We start from the raw sequence: 19,062 nt of genomic DNA on the forward strand, positions 1-19,062 counted from the left end.
GAAAATTCAAAGAGAAGTATAAGTTTATGGATAAAATGAAAGGGAATACTCAGCAAAGTCCAATATGTACGGTTGTAAATATCCAGTGATATCTAAAAGTTTGCAATAGGTGGGGCAGTTAGTGAGTCCAAAAAGAGTTCCATAAGATATCCTTTATAATATCTTTAAAAATATCCGGGTTAGAGAAGGAATGAAAAGTTTGTGTATAAAAATCCTGTAGTGAAATGCAGGAGTAAAATCCAATTCATGGAAATAAGAGTTGCTGTGCAGAGAGACATATAAAGTTTTTTTATAAAAAATATAGGGTTTAAATGGAAAAGAGTTAAAAAGTAAAAAACTAGAAGCAAGACAGTTGGCATAATAACCATCCATGGCCAATGTAAATTGGAAAAGAGCAAAGAATGAAACTTAAAAGTAAACATGAGAGAAAGTTAATAAGGTCAAAGCAGGTGGGAGGGGTGTTTTACTATGACACTGTTGATGTATGTACTAATAATGGAATTAAACAGAGTAGAGAAGAAGGGTTAGAGAAGACGGGGAAGGAGAGAAGTCTAAAGTAGGAGGTGACAGGATACTTGGTGTAAGAGAAAGATAGTTTGAAATAAGGAAGAAAACAGTAAAAGATAAATAAATAAATATATTCAGAAAGATGTATAATTTAAAAAATATATATACATTGGTAAAAATTTTTAGATAAAGATAATATTGAGAAATAAGCTGAACTGTTAAATTGACAAAGCAAAATTAGCGAGAAAGTAAGAATGTAAGACATTCAAACTTATGTGTATCTAGTTAGAGAATAAGGTGGGCCGAAAGAAATATGCTGATCTTTGTAGAGGATATATATATATATATATATATATATATATATATATATATATATATCAATATATATGAGTTGTAGAGGATATATATATATATCAAATATAACAAAGTATATATATATATATATATATATATATATATCAAATGTTAAAATGAGCAATCAATTAAAGTGGAAATAAATTTAAGTGAAGGTATAGATGGTAATCAAACTTAAAATGTGGTTCAGGGAGAGAGAATTGAAAATCTAAGAATTAAGGATTAAGGTACTAAAAAGATCGGGGAGTAACAAAATATAGAAGAAAAATAAATAAGGAAAAAAATTTTTTTAGAATAGAGTGGTAGAAAATTAAGCGGTAGAAAATAAAAAGGTGTAGAAGAGAATCATGTATAGTCGAAGAGGAAGATGGTATCAAGGCATTAAGTCAGAAGTTCTTTAGGGCTAAAGGCAGAGAGAGGTGAAAAACATGCAAAGGGTGGATGCATTAGAAGGATATAAAGGGGATTGGAGCTAAATGATTATTGTCTAATTAATAAGGTCAAAAAACGGATTAACGGAACAGTAAGCATGAGGGGATAAAGGTATTTAAAGAATGGTAAATAAAAGATAAAAGGGGATTATAGGTAAAAGGGAAATTACAGGTCAGGGTGATATAAAAATTATCAGCTAATGACTCGAAAGAGAAGTGAATGGGGGTGGAAATAGTTATGTAAGTTCGAATTGGCTATACTTGTATTTTTCCTATGTTTGCAGCTTGAAATTGATTCGTTTTTAGAATTAATGATGTTTATACTTAGATAAGGTGACAATGCTTACAGCTTTAGATATACAGAGTTGGCAAGACTTAGCGCCAGGAGTGTAGGATTTAGATTTTTTGAGTATTGACTATTTAATGGAGAAGCTTATAGCATACAATGTGTGAGAATATATGCTAATTTTTACCCCTATGCTCCATGTTCAAAAAGAATGTGTCCTCTTGCGCATCTAATCTGATACACTAACTATTGGCACAGACAGATAAAAAAAAATTCAACTGAAACCAAATAGCCAAAAATGATAAACTCCTGAATGTGCCACTGCAATTCCACATAAAAAATCATTATTTTAACTGCTCTAAACGAAACAGATGCTCAGAAACTAAAGTCGCCTCTAGGACTGCTAGCAACCACTGCTGAAAGGTCATTGAAAACACAAGAGTCTTTCGCTCTAATGTCAAGATTAAAGTAACTGAACAGAGACTAAGATTACTATGAGTTTTGGCACATAACAGAATTCTGAACAGATGTGTAACTTCCATCCCAGCCATCATCAATGGACCTAAGATGATTATGTCAGCATCCAGCAAAGCCAAACTCTTTACTAAGAACTTTGCATCAAACTCTTGCCTGCATGATAATGGCCACCTACTCACTGAATTTCCTCCAGGACTGAAAATACTCTGAGTGACATCCATATAACTGTCCAAATTTGATTCCAGCAAAGCAACTGGCTCTAATAACATTCCAATCATTGTGTTCAAAAAAGCTGCAACCAGAACTAGATCCAATCCAAAGTTATTTAATCATTGCCTTAAGGAAATTTTGAAAAATCTTGTCAGTCTCTCCAGTATTTAAAAATACAGGAGATCAACCTTCTGCATCTCAGTACAGACCAATCAATCTCCTGTGCATCATGAGTAAGTTGTTTTAGTTTGTGATAAATAGAGAATTTGTCGACCACCTCAGCAAAAACAACCTATTCAGCAAAATGCGATATGGTTTCTGTTCTGAGGGATCAATAGCTGATGTGCTGATGGTAATATCACATAGGATCAATAAATCTTTTGATAATGAAATTCATTAGCTCTTTACATATATAAAGCATTTGATAGGATTTGGAAGATTGAATATTCAATCCTCAGTGTGGGCAACTGAAAAATACAATTGCAAATTACTTAGCACCTCTATCCAGTCATGGTTAATGGAACAAGAGCATGCTACTCCTGTGAAGTAAATAAAGGGATCCGCACGAAAATCCGTCCAAATTCCAGAGTTTGACTGAAACATTCTGAGTTCAATAAGATACACCTGAAGGTTACATTGACTGAAACGTTGTGAAAATCACACTCAAGATGAAAACAGTAGTCCAATGAATACAAATAATATGAATATATATATTACACTATCTCAGTAACCTGAGAAATCTTTTAGAGAGAGAGAGAGAGACAATAGGAATACATATAGCACTAGAATTTCTTCCACTGCCAGTGGTAGGTTTGGTTGCACAGTGGACTAGGTGCTTGATTGTTGATCACATTTGAATGTGACTGGTCATTTGGGTTTTGAATTTCCGTAGGGATACAATTGCTAGATTTAATCACATACCCTTTGTTGTATATGCATGCATTTGTGGAGAAGGCATCACCAAAAACGTTTTTTCTTTTCTTCTAAACAACTCCAATCAGTTTCAACAAAGAAAGTAAAAATTAAGAGAAAGACATTAAGTGTAAAATGAAACAGAAAATCATTCTTTCATGAAACAAGTCGTTTAACTCCCTTACCTTTATCAGGAATCTTTTGAAATCTTCAACTTCATAACAAAATTAACATTTTAAGTTTGCAGACAACTATTATGAGAGGAGAAAGAAATACAAGACAAGATGGAGGGAAGAAGAAAGAAAGAGAAATGCTACAAAATGCTTTATATGCTTGGGAAATTTAATAAGACGTCAACGCCCCATTTCATTGTCAAAGGAATTTCTACATTTCCATAGAAATACATATTTTATGAGAGAAACAAAAAAAAGCAATTTGTATGTACACAAACACAGGCACTCACTCATACTCATGGTTGTCTAATAATTATAAACATATTCACATACTTTCAATTTGTTACTTAATTGGAATTCATTATTGAGATGAGTATTATTTATTAATTTTGTTTATTGCGGACTATTATCTAAGAAAAGAAGAGGATAATAATCCGAAATAAATAAAACTAATACTTTTTTTTTCTTTTTTTTTACAAGGAAGTCACCACTTATCAAGGCCCGGAGATCACTCGGGGATAAGGGTTATTGCGTGTACAGTAATCAACGGGATAATATAGTAGAAATCGCTAGTAATGGAGATCTGATAAAGTGTTTTACTTAAGGGGGCGGTTCATCAGGAATTTGTTTATGTTGGACTTGAATACATCCAAGTTGTAGTCAGGTGAGAAACAGGCAAATGGAAGAGAGTTCCACAGGCGTGCACTTCTAAGAAAGAAGCTTTGTTCATGGAATCTACATTTTGATTTATGCACAGATAAAGAGTGGGGAAAATTACTGACAGTGGTTTCAGTTAGACAGGTGTTTTCGTGAAAGATTGGCGAGGGGGGACCAGACATTGGAGTTCAGATGAGCACTTCCCATGGAAATAACGATAAAACAACAACAGGCTCGCAACATAGGGTATGGCATAAAGGTTTACTTCATAAGATCTCTAGCTATGGTATAGCTGGAAATGTCTTCTCAATTATTAAATCATTTCTTTCTGATAGGTTCATAAGAGTAGTAGTTGAGGGGCAAAAAATCAGAAGCTCACAGTATTAATGCCGGTGTCCCTCAGGGGTCCGTCCTGGGTCCAACTCTTTTCCTGAACTACATTAATGATCTTCCAAATCACATCCTTACATCATTTGTAGACATTTATGCTGACGACACTACCATTTATGGTAGCACATCTAAGACAGTAAATGACCAAGTTCTCTCCAATTCTCTCTCCTCTGATCTTGAGCACGTAGTACAATGGGGAAAGGAGTGGCTGGTTACTTTTAATGCATCTAAAACCAAGCTTCTCTCTTTACATCATCAACATCCTGATCCACATCTGGCATCAATTGAAATGAATGGCTCTCGTCTTCAGGAGGCCTCAAGTTTTGACAAGCTTCTGGGCTTGACCATTACTCCTGATCTTAAATGGAACACGTACATCAAATCTGTTGCCAAGGCCGCTGGAAAAATGGTGGCATCTTTCTATCAATCCAGTAGATATCTCACTGCTGATGCAATTCTCTATCTATATAAGAGCCAGGTACGTCCAAGGATGGAATACTGTTGCCACATCTGGGCAGGAGCTGCTAGAAAGGACTTGTCCTGCCTTGATATAGTTCAAAATAGACTTCGTAGCCTCGTAGAAGATGTCCTTTTCTCTTCCCTGCAACCTCTATCTCACAGAAGAGATGTTGCGAGTTTGTCTCTGATGTATCGTCATTTTCATGGAAAGTGTTCGACTGAGCTTCAGTCTATGGTCCCCCCTCGCCTAACTTTCACAAGAAACACTCGTCTAGCTGAAAACACTATCAATAATTCCCCCCACTCTTTATCTGTGCCTAAACCTAAACGTAGATTCCATGAACAAAGCTTCTTTCTTAGAACTGCACGCCTGTGGAATTGTCTTCCATTTTCCTGCTTTCCGGCTGACTACAATATGGTTGTGCTCAAGTCTAATGTAAATAAGTACTTGATGAGCCGTTCCATATAATTATCAAATTTACCGAATTTTCATTACTAATGATTACTATATTGTCCAATTTCTACTGTACACTCTTTAACCCTTATCCTTGAGTGGCCTCTTGGCCTTGATAATGTGGTGATGCCTATGTAAAAAAAAACCAAAGAACATCCCTTCTGTGTATCAACAGTGAGATATCTACTGGAGCGGTAGAAGGATCCCACCATTTTTCCAGCGAACTTGGCAACAGATTTGATGTACGTGTTCCATTTCAGATCAGGAGAAAAGGTCAATCCCAGAGGCTTGTCAAAACATGGAGCCTCCCTAAGACGAGAGCCATTCATTTCAATTGATGCCAGATGGGGATCAGAGCGTTGATGATGTAAAGATAGAAGCTTGGTTTTAGATGCATTAAAAGTAACCAGCCACCTCTTCTCCCATTCTACCATGCACTCAAGATCAAAGGAGAATCAGAGAGAACTTTGTCATTTACGGCCTTTGATGTGTTGCCATAACGAATGATTTAAGTATGTGTTTGGGAGATCATTGATGTAGATTAGGAAGAGGGTTGGGCCCAGGATGGACCCTTGACGGACACCAACATTAATACTGTGGGTTTCTGATCTCTGCCCATCAACCACTACTCTTATGAGCCTATCAGAGAGAAATGATTTAATAGTTGAGAAAACATTTCCAGTTATACCGTAGCTGGAAATTTTGTGAAGTAGGCCTTTATGCCATACCTTATCAAAGGCCTTTGATATGTCAAGAGCAATTGCCCTAGAAAGGAAGCCTTTGTCAAGAGATTCACTAATCCTATGAGATATAACCGTCAGCACATCTGCTATAGATCTAGCAGAACTGAAACCATATTGCATGAAGGTTATTTCTGCTGAGGTGGTTAACTACTTCTCTATTTAATATGGATTCCAGCAACTTACTCATGACACACTTTCAATTTGTTTACAAAACTGATAAAAAGTGAGCTGGTGAAAGCAGAAAATATAAAACCTTTTAAAATATTGCATCTGCAAAGCAACTTTATAAATAACATGATTCTGATTGTTCTTCTTTAACTTTCACAAAACTATTTCAAACAATAAAACAAAAAATGCATCTATTCAAGCTGTGTTGAATAGAACTAAGAAATTCCAAACTTAAATAAGACTGACCGACAGAACCTCTCTTATTGATGCTTGACTATATCTAAAAGCTATATTTGTATATACATTTACCTGTAGTCTGCAAAAATGGTAAGGATATCAATATCATAAAAGCATCCAAGCCCGTTTCCTTCAAAACACGCCCAGATGTCAGCAATTAAAATTTGAGCTCTTTTGTAAAAGGCAACTGAAAAAAAAAAAATGAAAAAAAAATTAATTTTTGAAAACTAAAATAACATTTTTTTAAAAACTTATGTCAATCAAAAAATAAACCCAAACATCATCTATTGTTGTATGCTAACTCTAAACTTAATCAGAAGTGCCTGGCTCAATCGTCCATGTCCATATAACAGAAAGAAGTGCTAATCTTGTCTTTCTCTGCACATCCACGGTTTAACATTAGCCAATCAAAATTAAATGCAAAATTTTGGCATCCAAACTTAAAAAGCCATAAAAGTTAATCTATTTTGAACATTAAAACTTCTTGAGATTGCCTTTCCTGTACAAACTATCATAAAAAGATCTAACAGTAATTCAATATTAATAAATAACACTACACGTGGAGATATTTAGATAAGTTTACGACTACCAAAATTATTAAAACTATAATTGTCTACATGTGTTGCATATTGGTGAGTAGATCAGCAAGTGTTTATTTGATTGAAAAGTATTTGACAAAAGGAGAATTAACACAAGTTAAATTATAAACAGGATGTGTTGTAGATAAGGGGATGAGTAGGGTTCAGGCAATTCATTCTTTGAAGAAATCAACTCAGTATGGGAAACAGGATTAGTGGGAGTGATGTCAGACAAAAGATAATCTGCTCCTCCCACTGAACTGTGCGAAGACAACACAAGAATAACGTCAAGATGCATATTTTATTTAATTCAAATTAAAACAACGTTTCTATATGAACTCTCATTCTTGACGTTATTCTCGTGTTGCCTACACACAGTTGAAACATTTCAAAATACAACCGCTAGATACAACACGTGGCTCTAAATAAACAGACCTTTCTCCAACTTTACAACATGGCAAGGAAGAAGAAAAGGAAAAAAAAGAAAGAAAACAACACACTGAAGATGGAGTATACCTCTGAAATATATTTGTGATAAATTTCAAACAAGTAAAATATTTGCTTATTTTCCTTATATTACGTTGTGATTTGGCTTTTCCGTATTTTATTTTGTTCAAATTAAAACAACATTTTTCTATGAACTTTCATTCTTGGCGTTATCAAATTATCAATTAAGATCGCTAAAATTTTGGAACATAATTATAGCAATTTTTGTTTTAGAAATGTGAATTGTTATTCGTTTCAAGACTTTAACAATTTTTGTTTTAGAAATATGGATACTTGTACAGTTTAATCAAGACATTAAAAAATGAAAATATCGAAAAAAAAAAGGTTATATTGCACATATCCATTATAGAATGAAGTTCTCCGACAAAAAAATTTCACTTAATTTCATCAAGTAGTTTTTTTTTTACAGCAAAAAACAATTTGTTATGATACCGAGCAAAAGGTTTGATTTTTAGGAAGAAAAGCTAGAATTAAAGATGGGAAGGGAGTGTCGGCGCTTTACATTGAGTTATCTCCCCGTGGCATGTTTAACAAATTCCATAATTGCTGCCTTCAACGTGCTCTCATAAGAACATGTAAAAAAAAAAAAAACTACCCGATCAAATTAAATTAAATTTTATTCAGAGATCTTCAATCCAAAACGGATACGTACAATATAACCTTTTTTCGATAATTTCATTTTTTAATGTCTTGATTAAACTGTACAAGTACTGAAATATGAATTGTTATTTGTTTCAAGACTTCATTAGGAAAATATCTATAAAATATGGTAATGGTAAACGTTAAAAGTCACGGTAAGAGCAAAATGTGAGAAACATTTCCAATTAAAAATGATTTTATGTTTCTTATATTTTATTAAATGAAAACAAGATAGTGATTGAATTTGATTTGATGTCACCTGAGATTTCATTTATTAAGACAATACCAACACATTTCAAGTGTGCTTTTCTTCAGTTTGCATTCGTAATATTAAATGGATTTTAAATCGAAATGATTTTGCATTTAACAATATATTTTTAATGTTTGTTCATGGTATGAGTGAGATTAATTCACACTTACCTTGTTTATTTCCTAGTTCTGCTTCGTCTTTATAAGATGGAAAATTAGAGACGACAAAATTGAGCAACTTTTCAGCACTGTTGTCACATTTTATGATGCAATTCACAAAACTGCCGTTACACTTCTGTGAAATAAACAGGAATTCATTCATTTTTTTTTTAATCAATGTTATCAACTATTTTTATTATTATCATGAACGGTTTGCATATTCTGACAGCATTATAACCATGGGCAGTGTTGTATTAGTGTAGTGGAAAGTGTTATAGTCAGCACAAGCATCGAGCTCAAAAAAAATATTGCATTTCTCATGAATCTCACAAGAAATACTTTAGAATTGCAATTTAGTGTTCAATTTTTGCAACTATCAAAATTGTTCTATACATTTATCATTTATGGCGACCAATTCTAGGAGATAAATTCTTTTTCAACATTATTAAATATAATCAAGAAGACTGCTGAGCAAAGGAAAAGTCTATTAGGCATGTGTATGCATTGAGGATGATGTGTTTGCATGGAGAGAAATAATATGAGAATAATACAATAAATCTGTAACGCCTTACATAAAATGTAATTACAATTCAACTTTGTTATAATTGCATTTTGTGTACGAGAAACTGAAATCTAATACTAGGATTGTTTAAAAAAAAAAGATTTCTTTGGTATTATTGTAGATTAACGCCTTCTACTAACCCCCACCTTGCCTCTCCAAAATATGAGATTCTACCTTTTTAGGTTATTAGGTGTAAACACCCTTATAAACTTGGTAGAATAAAACAAAAGAAAAAAAAATTAGTTTAGAATTTAATGAAAAATAGTTCCCCATTTCAAGGCCATTCTAATATTTTAGGTTATGTATGGTTTTAAGAGAGTCTTTGTAGGAGGACGGCTTGCCACTTGGACTTCAGGTTTGTGGTTAGGGCCAATTATGTGTAACACCCTTATAACTTGACAGTAAACAAAAAAAAATCAATTCCTTCCAAATTTAGAGTGGGAGATTAATCTACTATTTCCAGGCTATTCTAGCATTTTAGGGCAGTTAAATTTTTTTTTCTATGAGAGATAAATCATGTGTGTTTTTCTTTGAGGGGAAGGTATCTTTTTAGTTTTTTTTTTTACGATTTTGTGATTTTAAGAGGGTTTTTGTTGGGTGTGGTCAACTTGGACTTAGAGTTAGAGGTAGGTTAAGGAAGGGATTTTAGGATGGGTGGGCTTTGTCACTCATATCTAGGGTTAGAAGTAAGGTTAAAGGATTTTTTTAAGGGAAGAGCTTGTTACTCAGATATAGAGTTAATGTTCAAGAAAAGGCACTTTTAGGAATTGAGCTTATTAGTCAAACCTAGGGTTAATGGTAAGGTAATTACATTTTATACTAACTTTTCAGCTTGAAAAAATATCAGAAGTATTTGGAGAGCTAATTGCTCAAGAATGGCTGGGAAATTTACATTAAATTTATATATGAAACTGATCCCCCACTCTATATTCTAAATTATTTTCTTTGTTTTTGCTTTTGCTTTTCCTTTTTTTATGCCAAGTCTTCACAACTGCTAACGCGTAATCACCCCCAAAAAAGTAGAATCGTTTTTTCTTAATTGACTTCTAAAATGTCATTTCTGGCTAGATTAAAATTCGAAAGTTGAGTATATGTGAAAACCAGTATTTCTTGAAGGATTTATTATATAAAAGAACCACAAATCAATTTAACTTAAATTTTAAACAAAAATAAGGTATTCTCTTTCTTTCTTTTATTAAATCATATAAACAAAGTATCTTCTTTTTTTTTAAACATGCAAATGAATTAGCAGCTGCTAATTCATTGAATTAACAGCAGCTGCTACTGATAAACCATAAGTATTAAGTTTTAGCAAACAGTCAAAAACAGTGAAATGAATAGAATTTAAAAATTGATATGAAAACAGAAGACAATTATGAAAACAGAAGACAATTATGATTTTAATGGATAAAAAGAGAAAATATTGCTTTACTTATTACTAAGAGACTATTGCTATTAAAACATTCATTTATGGCTGCTAAAATAACAATGATAGAAGATGTACAAGACATGACAACAACAATTTCCCATAGTTCTGTTTGATAATACACATATTTTCTACCAAATATTCGCATTCATTCGTACAGATTATGCATATGTTGATTGATTGATTGATTGGTTTTACGGCATATCAACCTATGTGGTCATTTAATGCTGGGTTCTTTTTTTTATTTTAAACGATTTTTTATTGAGGGGGGAGGGGACTTTTTCAGCCTTTCCTCCCTTTTTTTATAAAATCGAACTAAGAAATTAAATGTATTTATACATGGATGTGTATATTTGGGTGACTTTAAATTTCCTTAAATTTTCTTATATAAATTTACTTTTCTTAGGTATGCTAGAATATTTGTTGAGTTGACCTTTTCAAAAAGGTCCTCCATATTGCTTTCTGTATAATATAGTTTTCTAGTTGGGGCGAGGTCATCACACCCAACTAGGATATGTTTTACTGTGAGTGTCTCCTGGCATGGGATGCACTCTGGCACCGATTCTCCATTTAGTATATAAGAATGAGTAAAGTTGGTGTGCCCTATGCGCAGCCGAGTCAGTATCACATCTTCTCGGCGTGATCTCTTGATGTCCGGACATCGTTCCTTGAGTTCAGGTTTGATTGAGTATAATTTGCTGCCCTCTTGCTGACTCCACCGCAGTTGCCATTTTTCCTGTATGTATGCTTTTATCTGGGGTTTAAGATCAGTATGTGGAATCTTAAAATTGTCAGTTGGAAGGTGAGAAGATTTTTTTGCAGCTGTATCTGCCCTGTCGTTGCCTTTGATCCCCACATGGCTGGGGATCCAGACAAGAATAATGTTTTTAGTGGTTGAAAGGATATTGATTTTTTCTATTAATTTTATTGTTAGTGGATTTTCTTGTTTTTGATTTTGTATAGATAATAGGACTGATAGAGAATCTGTGAGAATGATGAAGTTTTTGGTGGTTTCCTCTGAAATTATGTTGAGTGCTAGATCGATAGCTATAGTCTCTGCAGTGAATATAGATGCTTCATTTTAAAGATTTCTCTTCATTGTGGTTTTATGGTATGTTGCTGCACATCCAGTGTGATTGTTGCTTTTAGACCCGTCTGTGTAGATAAAGGTGTAGTCTGAATATCGTAATTTTAAATGTTGAAGTTTGTCGTGGTATTCAATAGGGTTTGTGGTAGATTTGGACTTTTTGTTTAGGTTCAGTTTTATTTCTACTTGTTTCATGGTCCATGGGGGTGTTTTAGGTAGTATGAAGCTGTGAATGCTGGAGATTGGAATTTTCGATTCTTCAATGCTTTCCTTCATTCGGAGCCTGAAAGTTTTGATAGTTTTTCCTCTCATGTTGAAGAGTTCTTCATATTTAGGATAGAAGGTACATTGGTATGCAGGGTTGTTTGGGCAAGACTTCAGTTTGAGTAAATATTGAAGGGCTAACTTTTCTCGCCTTAGATCTAGTGGGGGTTCATGTGCTTCCGTGTATAGACTGTTCACGGGGGAGGTTCTGTATGCTCCTAGGGCCAATCTTAGGCCAGTATGGTGAATAGGGTCTAGGCTTTTTATATATGATGTTCGGGTTGATCCATATATGAAACAACCGTAGTCTAGTTTTGAGCGGACTAGTGCTCTGTAAAGTTTAAGGAGTGTTTCCCTGTCTGCACCCCAATCGGTATGTGCTACCACTCTCAAAAGATTTACAGCTTTGTTACATTATTTTTTCAGATAGTTTATGTGTGGGATGAATGTTAACTTTTTGTCAAATAAAATCCCTAAGAATTTGTACTGGTCAGTAACGGGTATGGGCGTTCCTTCCATGGTTAGGACAGGATCATTATGCATGTTCTTTAATTTGCAGAAATGCATGTATTTCGTTTTTCTTTTGGAGAATCTAAATCCATTCTCTTCTGTCCATTTCATTACTTTGTTTAAGCACAATTGAAGCTTCCTTTCTATTATAGATATATATCTAGATCTACAGCATATTAGGAAGTCATCCACATATAGGGAGCAATCTACCCCAGGGTTAAGGTTTTTTACAATGTTGTTAATTCGGATACTGAACAGGGTCACTGACAGTATACTCCCTTGAGGTACTCCATTCTCTTGTTCCTTCAAGTCCGAGAGAGCTGTGCCAACCTTTATTCTGAACCGTCAATTTTTTTTTAAATTTTCAATAAAAATTGGCATTCTGCCTTTTAGTCCAAGCACCTTCAGATCCCTTGTAACACCGTACTTCCACACAGTATCGTAGGCTTTTTCCATGTCAAAAAACACTGCTGTTAAATGTTCCTTCCTTACAAAGGCTTCTCTGATGAAGGTTTCAAGTCTGACTATGTGGTCTATTGAACTTCGGTTTTTCCTGAATCCTGTTTGAAATTCTGTAATAAGATTCTCTGTTTCCAGGAACCAGATTAGTCTTTTGTTTATAATCCTTTCCATGGTTTTACAAATGCAGCTTGTTAGAGCTATTGGCCTGAAATTCAATGGATCTGAGACGTTACTTGATTGGGATTGGATGTTTGAGTTTTCAGATTTGGGGATTGGTATTATTGTGGCCTCTTTCCAGGTCTCAGGTACGTTTCCACTGGACCATATAATATTGAAAATTTCAAGTAGGTATTTCATTGAGGTTTCTGGAAGTTTTTTGAGGATTTCATATGGAATTTCATCGGGCCCTGTAGCTGTGTCATGGGATTTGGTTAACGATTCTTTTAATTCAGGCAAGGTAAGAGGTTGGTTGTATTTTTCCGTATTTTGTGATCTAAATAGAATTTTCTTCTTCTCTTCCTTTTCTCTAATCTTTTTGAATTCCTCTGTTTGTCACATGATGAAATTTTTGATAAATTATCTGCCAGGTTATTGGAAATGTCTTTTTGATCGGTGTATATTTTGTTGCCTTTAGAGATGTGGGATATTGGTGTACTATTACACTTTCCTTCTATTTTCCTCATCATGTTCCAAACTGTTTTTGCCTTGGTATTCACATTAATTTTTGATATATAATTTCTCCATGCTGTTCTTTTGGATTCCTTTATGATTCGTCTGGCTTTTGCTCTGTTGTTTTTGAAGAAATCATATTTTCGCTTGTTGGGTACTTTTCGAATTTTCTCAAGGCAGCTCGTCGAGCTCTGATGGCTTTTCTGCATTCTTTTGTGAACCAAGGTTTGTTGTGATTGTTGTGATTGTTGGTTTTGGTTGTTTTCGGTATGGTATTATTTGCTATGTTTGTGAGTGTTTTAATGAAGTAGTTCAAATGGTCATCTTCATCTTTCTTTTCGATAATTAATTGGTTTTTGCACTGTTCCTGGAAGTCTTCCCAATCCGCTTTATGTAGGTTCCATTTGGGTGTTTTTTGTTCAGTACTAGTACTTAGACTTTCCAGGATGATTGGGAAATGATCACTCCCACAGGTGTCATTGTGTACTTTCCAATCATAGTCCATATATACGGAAGGATCACATAAGGTAAGGTCAATGGCGGTGAAAGTACCTGTTGCTGGGTACATATAGGTGTAGTTTTGATTAAGGAGGCATAGATTATTTTTATTTATTATGTTTTCTATTTCTTTTCCTTTTTTATTTGTTTCTTTACTTCCCCATATTACATTGTGACTGTTGAGATCTCCTAGTAGAAAAAAAGGTTTAGGGAGTTGTTTTATTAATTGAGTTATCTCAGTTTCGTTGATTGTATCTTTTGGAGGAATGTAGATTGAGCAAAGTGTTATAGTTCTATGTAGAGTCACTGAAACTGCAATTGCTTGCAAGTTTGTGTTTATATTTATTTGTCTTTGAGGGACTTCATTCTTCACGAGTATTGATGTGCCTCCAGAAGCTCTGTCCGTATATTTATGTAGTTGTAAGATGTGTAGTGTTTTATGTTGATGGTATTGTTTTCTTTCAGAAAGGTCTCCTGCAGACAGACAAGTGCTGGGCTCATATTTGTTATTAATAATGTGAGTTCATTTTGGTTTGCTTTTATCCCTCTGATATTCCATTGTAATATTTTGTTCATCATTTGCAATTGTGTTCAACTTCCATCGTCTCCAATCCCTCAAATCTATTTTCTGTCGGAGTCCCTGTTCGAGATATAGATCGGGATCTTTCTTTTCCTGTTTTTGTTTGTTTTTTTTGTCTGGGGGGGGGGGGGGTTATTCTTTTCTGGCTTGTGATGTGTTTGATGGTTGTTTGGTTGTTTTTGTAGAAATGGTTTGTGGTTTTGTTTCTTTTTGTGGTTCAGTAGTGTCTTTACTTAATATTATCCTTGGATTGGTTGCAGACATTGTACTATTCATTTTCCTCATTTCTTCTAATAGTTCTTTCATTTCCTTTATTAGTTTGCTTAGAACATCAATTTTCTTGTCAGTTGTATCCGTTACATGTATATGACCATTTTGATTGTTGATTGGAGTAGTTTTTTTAGTTGCATCTGCATATGTTTTAGTTTCAATGATTTTCCTGGCCTCTGGGAAGGATATATTCTTTATATGTTTTAGTTTGGTCACTTCTTTTTCTCTTTTCCATATTTCACAATATCTAGAGCCAGCGCCATGATTTCCAAGGCAGTTGGCACACTTGAAATCTTTTCTGCAGTCAATGTGTGGGCCGCTTTCTCCACATCTTCCACACACTGGTAATCGTGTGCACCGATCTTGATGGTATCCAAACTTCTGGCACTTGAAGCATTGGAGGAGGTTTGGAATATAAATTTCTACATTTATTTTCATATATCTAACTTTCACTTCTTTGGGTATGGTGAGGGAATCAAAAGTTAGTATATATGTATTGGTATCGATTTTCTCACTGTTTTTTTTTGTTTGGACTCTACGAACATCCAACACATTCTGTTTCTGTAAGTTTGTCTTGATTTCCTCCAAGGGACAAAGTGCAAGTTTGTGGCTTTTCACTACTCCTTTGCAGGCATTTAGGGTTGGATGTCTGTAGCATTTGACTTTGATGTTTTCAAATAATTTTAGTTTCAATATTTCTTTAGTTTGTTCTTCGTTATGGGTTTCTATTAGTAGGCTGCCGTTAAATTGTTTTTTAATAGACTTTGGTTTTAGAGTTTTAAGATTTCTTTCAATTTTAAAAGGTGATAGTTTGCTCAAAGGAGTTTCCTCCGTTGATTCTATTACTACAAATGTTGAGTTCTATTACTACGAATGTTGATTCTATTACTACGAACTGTTGAGTTCTTCCTCAAAGCTACTGACGTCAGAGACATCAGAGTGGGTTCTCTTTGGGTGGTTGGGTGGTTTTTGGGAGGAATAAGCCATATATTTTGTTTTCTTTTTTCGTCATCTTTGTTCCCCATCCACCTCGGAGTCCTATTTGGGAAGAGCCTGGGGGGAAACCCATTCGCCCAGCCTTCACAGGGATACAATGATGATATAACCGACTTTGGTGGTATCATAATGATTATCTGTTCTCTCTTGATATTGCTATGGGATCTGTAGCAATCCTGAGGGGTTTACAGCCTCGTCATCGATATTCACATCTAATCGATTGACCCTCAGCCACCGCTTTCCATCATATATTAGGGAATAGGGTTATTTGTGGGAGAGGGGGGATGTGTTGTGTTAGTAGTGAGTTTTTGGAATGGGCAATATATGGTAGGGCTTGGCCGATTGGTCGGATCGGGCCTCTCCGACCGCCCGTCTAGTCGAAGTAAGGGCTAAAGTAATGTGTTGCAGTGCCTAAACTTCTATGTATCCTGGTCTAGGTTCGCTCAATCACCAGGATCACGTCCTAAGACATTACGGGTAGCAACCCACGGCTAACTGGTTGCCCCATTGAGGGATTTTTACCCTCTGCAGGGGGTAAGTCGGTTTGTTCTCATGCCCTACCGACAGGGCAAAAAAAAAATTTTTTTAAATTAAATAGAATATATTTGTTTTCTTTTTCTTTTTTTTTTTTTTTTTTTGTTTCTTTTCCTTTTTAAAATCTGTTTCTATTTAACCCATAGTTGGGATCCTAACAGGTACTACCACTTCGGGTCAGGGTGGACCTGGGAGCAATGGCAATTAAGAGGTGGCTCCACACTCCCCAAACCCCGTAATCCGGGCCTCACCATCGGATGTAGTTTAAGGTCATATCCAGGACCAGGAGTAGAGTAGGAAAAAAAAATAAAAAGGGGAGGGAGATAGGCTTTTGTTTTTGTTTTTGGTTTTGCAGAACATAATTAAGTTTTACAAAAAAGATCAGAAAACAAAAAACGTCAATGTAGGTGCATTTCGTCTCAGGAAGCCACAGGGCAGCCTGATCAGGTAGCACCAGGATTATGCATATAAAGTGTATCCAAAAAAGCCGGTCCTATGTGCTTCGGAGGTTACTCAAAGTTGTATCTTAAGTCTTGGGGCATCAAATGATGTGCAGTAAAAGTCATACAGATGACTTTGAATTTTGGGTACTTGTGCAGTTTAGATATCGTGCTGAAATAATAATGTTATTATTAAGAAACCCACACTTAGAATGGAGAGAGGAAGGCATTTTGTAACTATTCTGTACCTTTACCTAACAATTTAATAAACAAAAGATAAAATTGAATTTAACTTGAAAATCCCACCTAAAAAATAGCATGATTCATATTCTGCGTAAATACCAAATTTTGTTTTGTTTGAAATATCAGAAAAGTGACTCTGGGAAAATATGAGCAATTGAAAATCCCTGTTTGGAGAATCAAAGGAGAACCATGGCTTTGAATTGTCAAAAGAGAAGGCAAACATATAGGAATTGTCTGTCAAGCAACTCTCACTCAGCTGCAAGTTAATTTTATTTAATTATCTGAATAATGTTGAGATAAAACTTGTGCTTCATCCGTCAACAAAAATATTAAATTTTATTGAACTTTTATCCTTTTTCTTTTCTCATTTAATGTTTATAAATCCAGCATTTTTTATTGACTAAAACAAGGCTTTCTCCTTCTTTCAACAAGTGAGCAATTTTCTTTACTTCAGTCACAGTCAACTAAAATTACTATGACTTATTGACAACAAAAGAAATCAAGACCCATTTTCTTGCCAATAACAAATACAGCTTAAACTGGCACCAATTCCTTCAAGAGTTTAAACTGTGAAAGAGATCAACTTGATCCTGCAGTGATTCTGAGGTAAAGATATCTATAAGAGATAGGGCTCAAATTATCTGATTGCATGTGAAAGCAACCTGGAGCCATGTTTCTTCATCAACGTATATATATATATATATATATTTACCTATAAGTCTATACCTTCATAATAAATAGAAAAGCAGACATTTCTTTTTACCTGTAAAAGGATTTTTCCTGCTTCTTGCAGCACCTGGAGTCTTTCTTCAAACATCGGAATCTCCTCTTCTGAATCAGATTTGAATATATCCATAAGTTGTTCACGGGAAATGCTGGCATAATAATTTGCTGACGTAATTGGAATACCATTCTAAAATAAAAAAAGAAAAGGTTTCTGTATCATGTACAAAATGTGCAGTGTGTGTATCAAGACAAGACAGAAATAAACTATGAATGAAGCACAAACTTTCTGTAAATTATGTGTTCAAAAATAATGCATTATTCTTGGAATATATATTTAAACATTCTGTTTCAATTAAAGAGGGATACATCAGCATCTACAAAGTTATTATGAACATATCAGAAATAGACAATAGAAAAAACTTGCTGGAAGTATTTAATGTGTTAATATGATCGGTCTTGTTAATATGTATATCTATTGAATTCTGTATGGGTTCTCTCCAGATTTTAATTCTCTGAAATTAAAAGGAAGTGTGAATGTCTAAAATTTTATTATACAGGAAAAATATTTTATTTTCCAGGAAAAGTGATTAAAATTTCATCTTTAAAAAATGAAAGTATCCAAGGAGCATTTAAGGCAAATAATTTTTTATGAGTTTTTAAGAAAAAGCTAACTTTGCAAATAAAATAATTCTAAGTAGTCACTCAGTTGGTGAAGAAAAACACTGAATGCATACAAAAGATGGTTTACCAAATTTGTGGCATCACTTTAAGAAAACTACAGCATCAAAGAACTGACGCTGAATAACATTAAAGAAAATACTATTTCAAAAGTAAGCTTGATATACCTATTTTAAACTTATGTGTGACAGACTAAAGAAAATGATATTTCAGAATTTAGCATGACAGACCAATGTAAATGCTATTTCACATTTAAGAACGACAGAGCCTCTTATAAAGATATTTGGACCCATTTTTAAAAAAAATTTCCACATGAACAGCGATAAACTGTTCTTTTAAACAAGCATAAATAACGAAGAAATCAACTGATATATTCTCATAGGAATGTATAGACACATCAAAAAATGGTATTTTAAACTTAAGCATGATGAATGTAACGAGACATTTTTTGTGATTTATCTGATGAAATGTTTAGAATTTGATTTTGTGAAGTGAGGTTGTAAGGTGACATGAGATTTTTATTTAAT

General features: G+C 34.2%; 1 protein-coding gene across 4 annotated transcripts in view; it reads right to left on the reverse strand.

Annotated features, from left to right (window-relative positions):
• LOC145295103 (queuosine 5'-phosphate N-glycosylase/hydrolase-like) overlaps positions 1-19,062 on the reverse strand; it is a 92,872-nt gene that overhangs the window by 31,894 nt on the left and 41,916 nt on the right. For all 4 annotated transcript variants that reach the window (XM_080141438.1, XM_080141437.1, XM_080141439.1 and 1 more), the window contains exons 5-7: positions 17,895-18,044; positions 8,603-8,726; positions 6,531-6,645 (exon numbers count right to left, since the gene is read on the reverse strand). In XM_080141438.1, coding sequence (XP_079997564.1) covers positions 6,531-6,645; positions 8,603-8,726; positions 17,895-18,044 — 389 coding nt within the window. The remainder of the gene's footprint in view (positions 1-6,530; positions 6,646-8,602; positions 8,727-17,894; positions 18,045-19,062) is intronic.

The sequence above is a fragment of the Euprymna scolopes genome, chromosome 2 (assembly GCF_053919585.1).
Source record: "Euprymna scolopes isolate OS-2025 chromosome 2, ASM5391958v1, whole genome shotgun sequence".
In the NCBI taxonomy this organism is placed as follows: Eukaryota; Metazoa; Mollusca; class Cephalopoda; order Sepiida; family Sepiolidae; genus Euprymna; species Euprymna scolopes.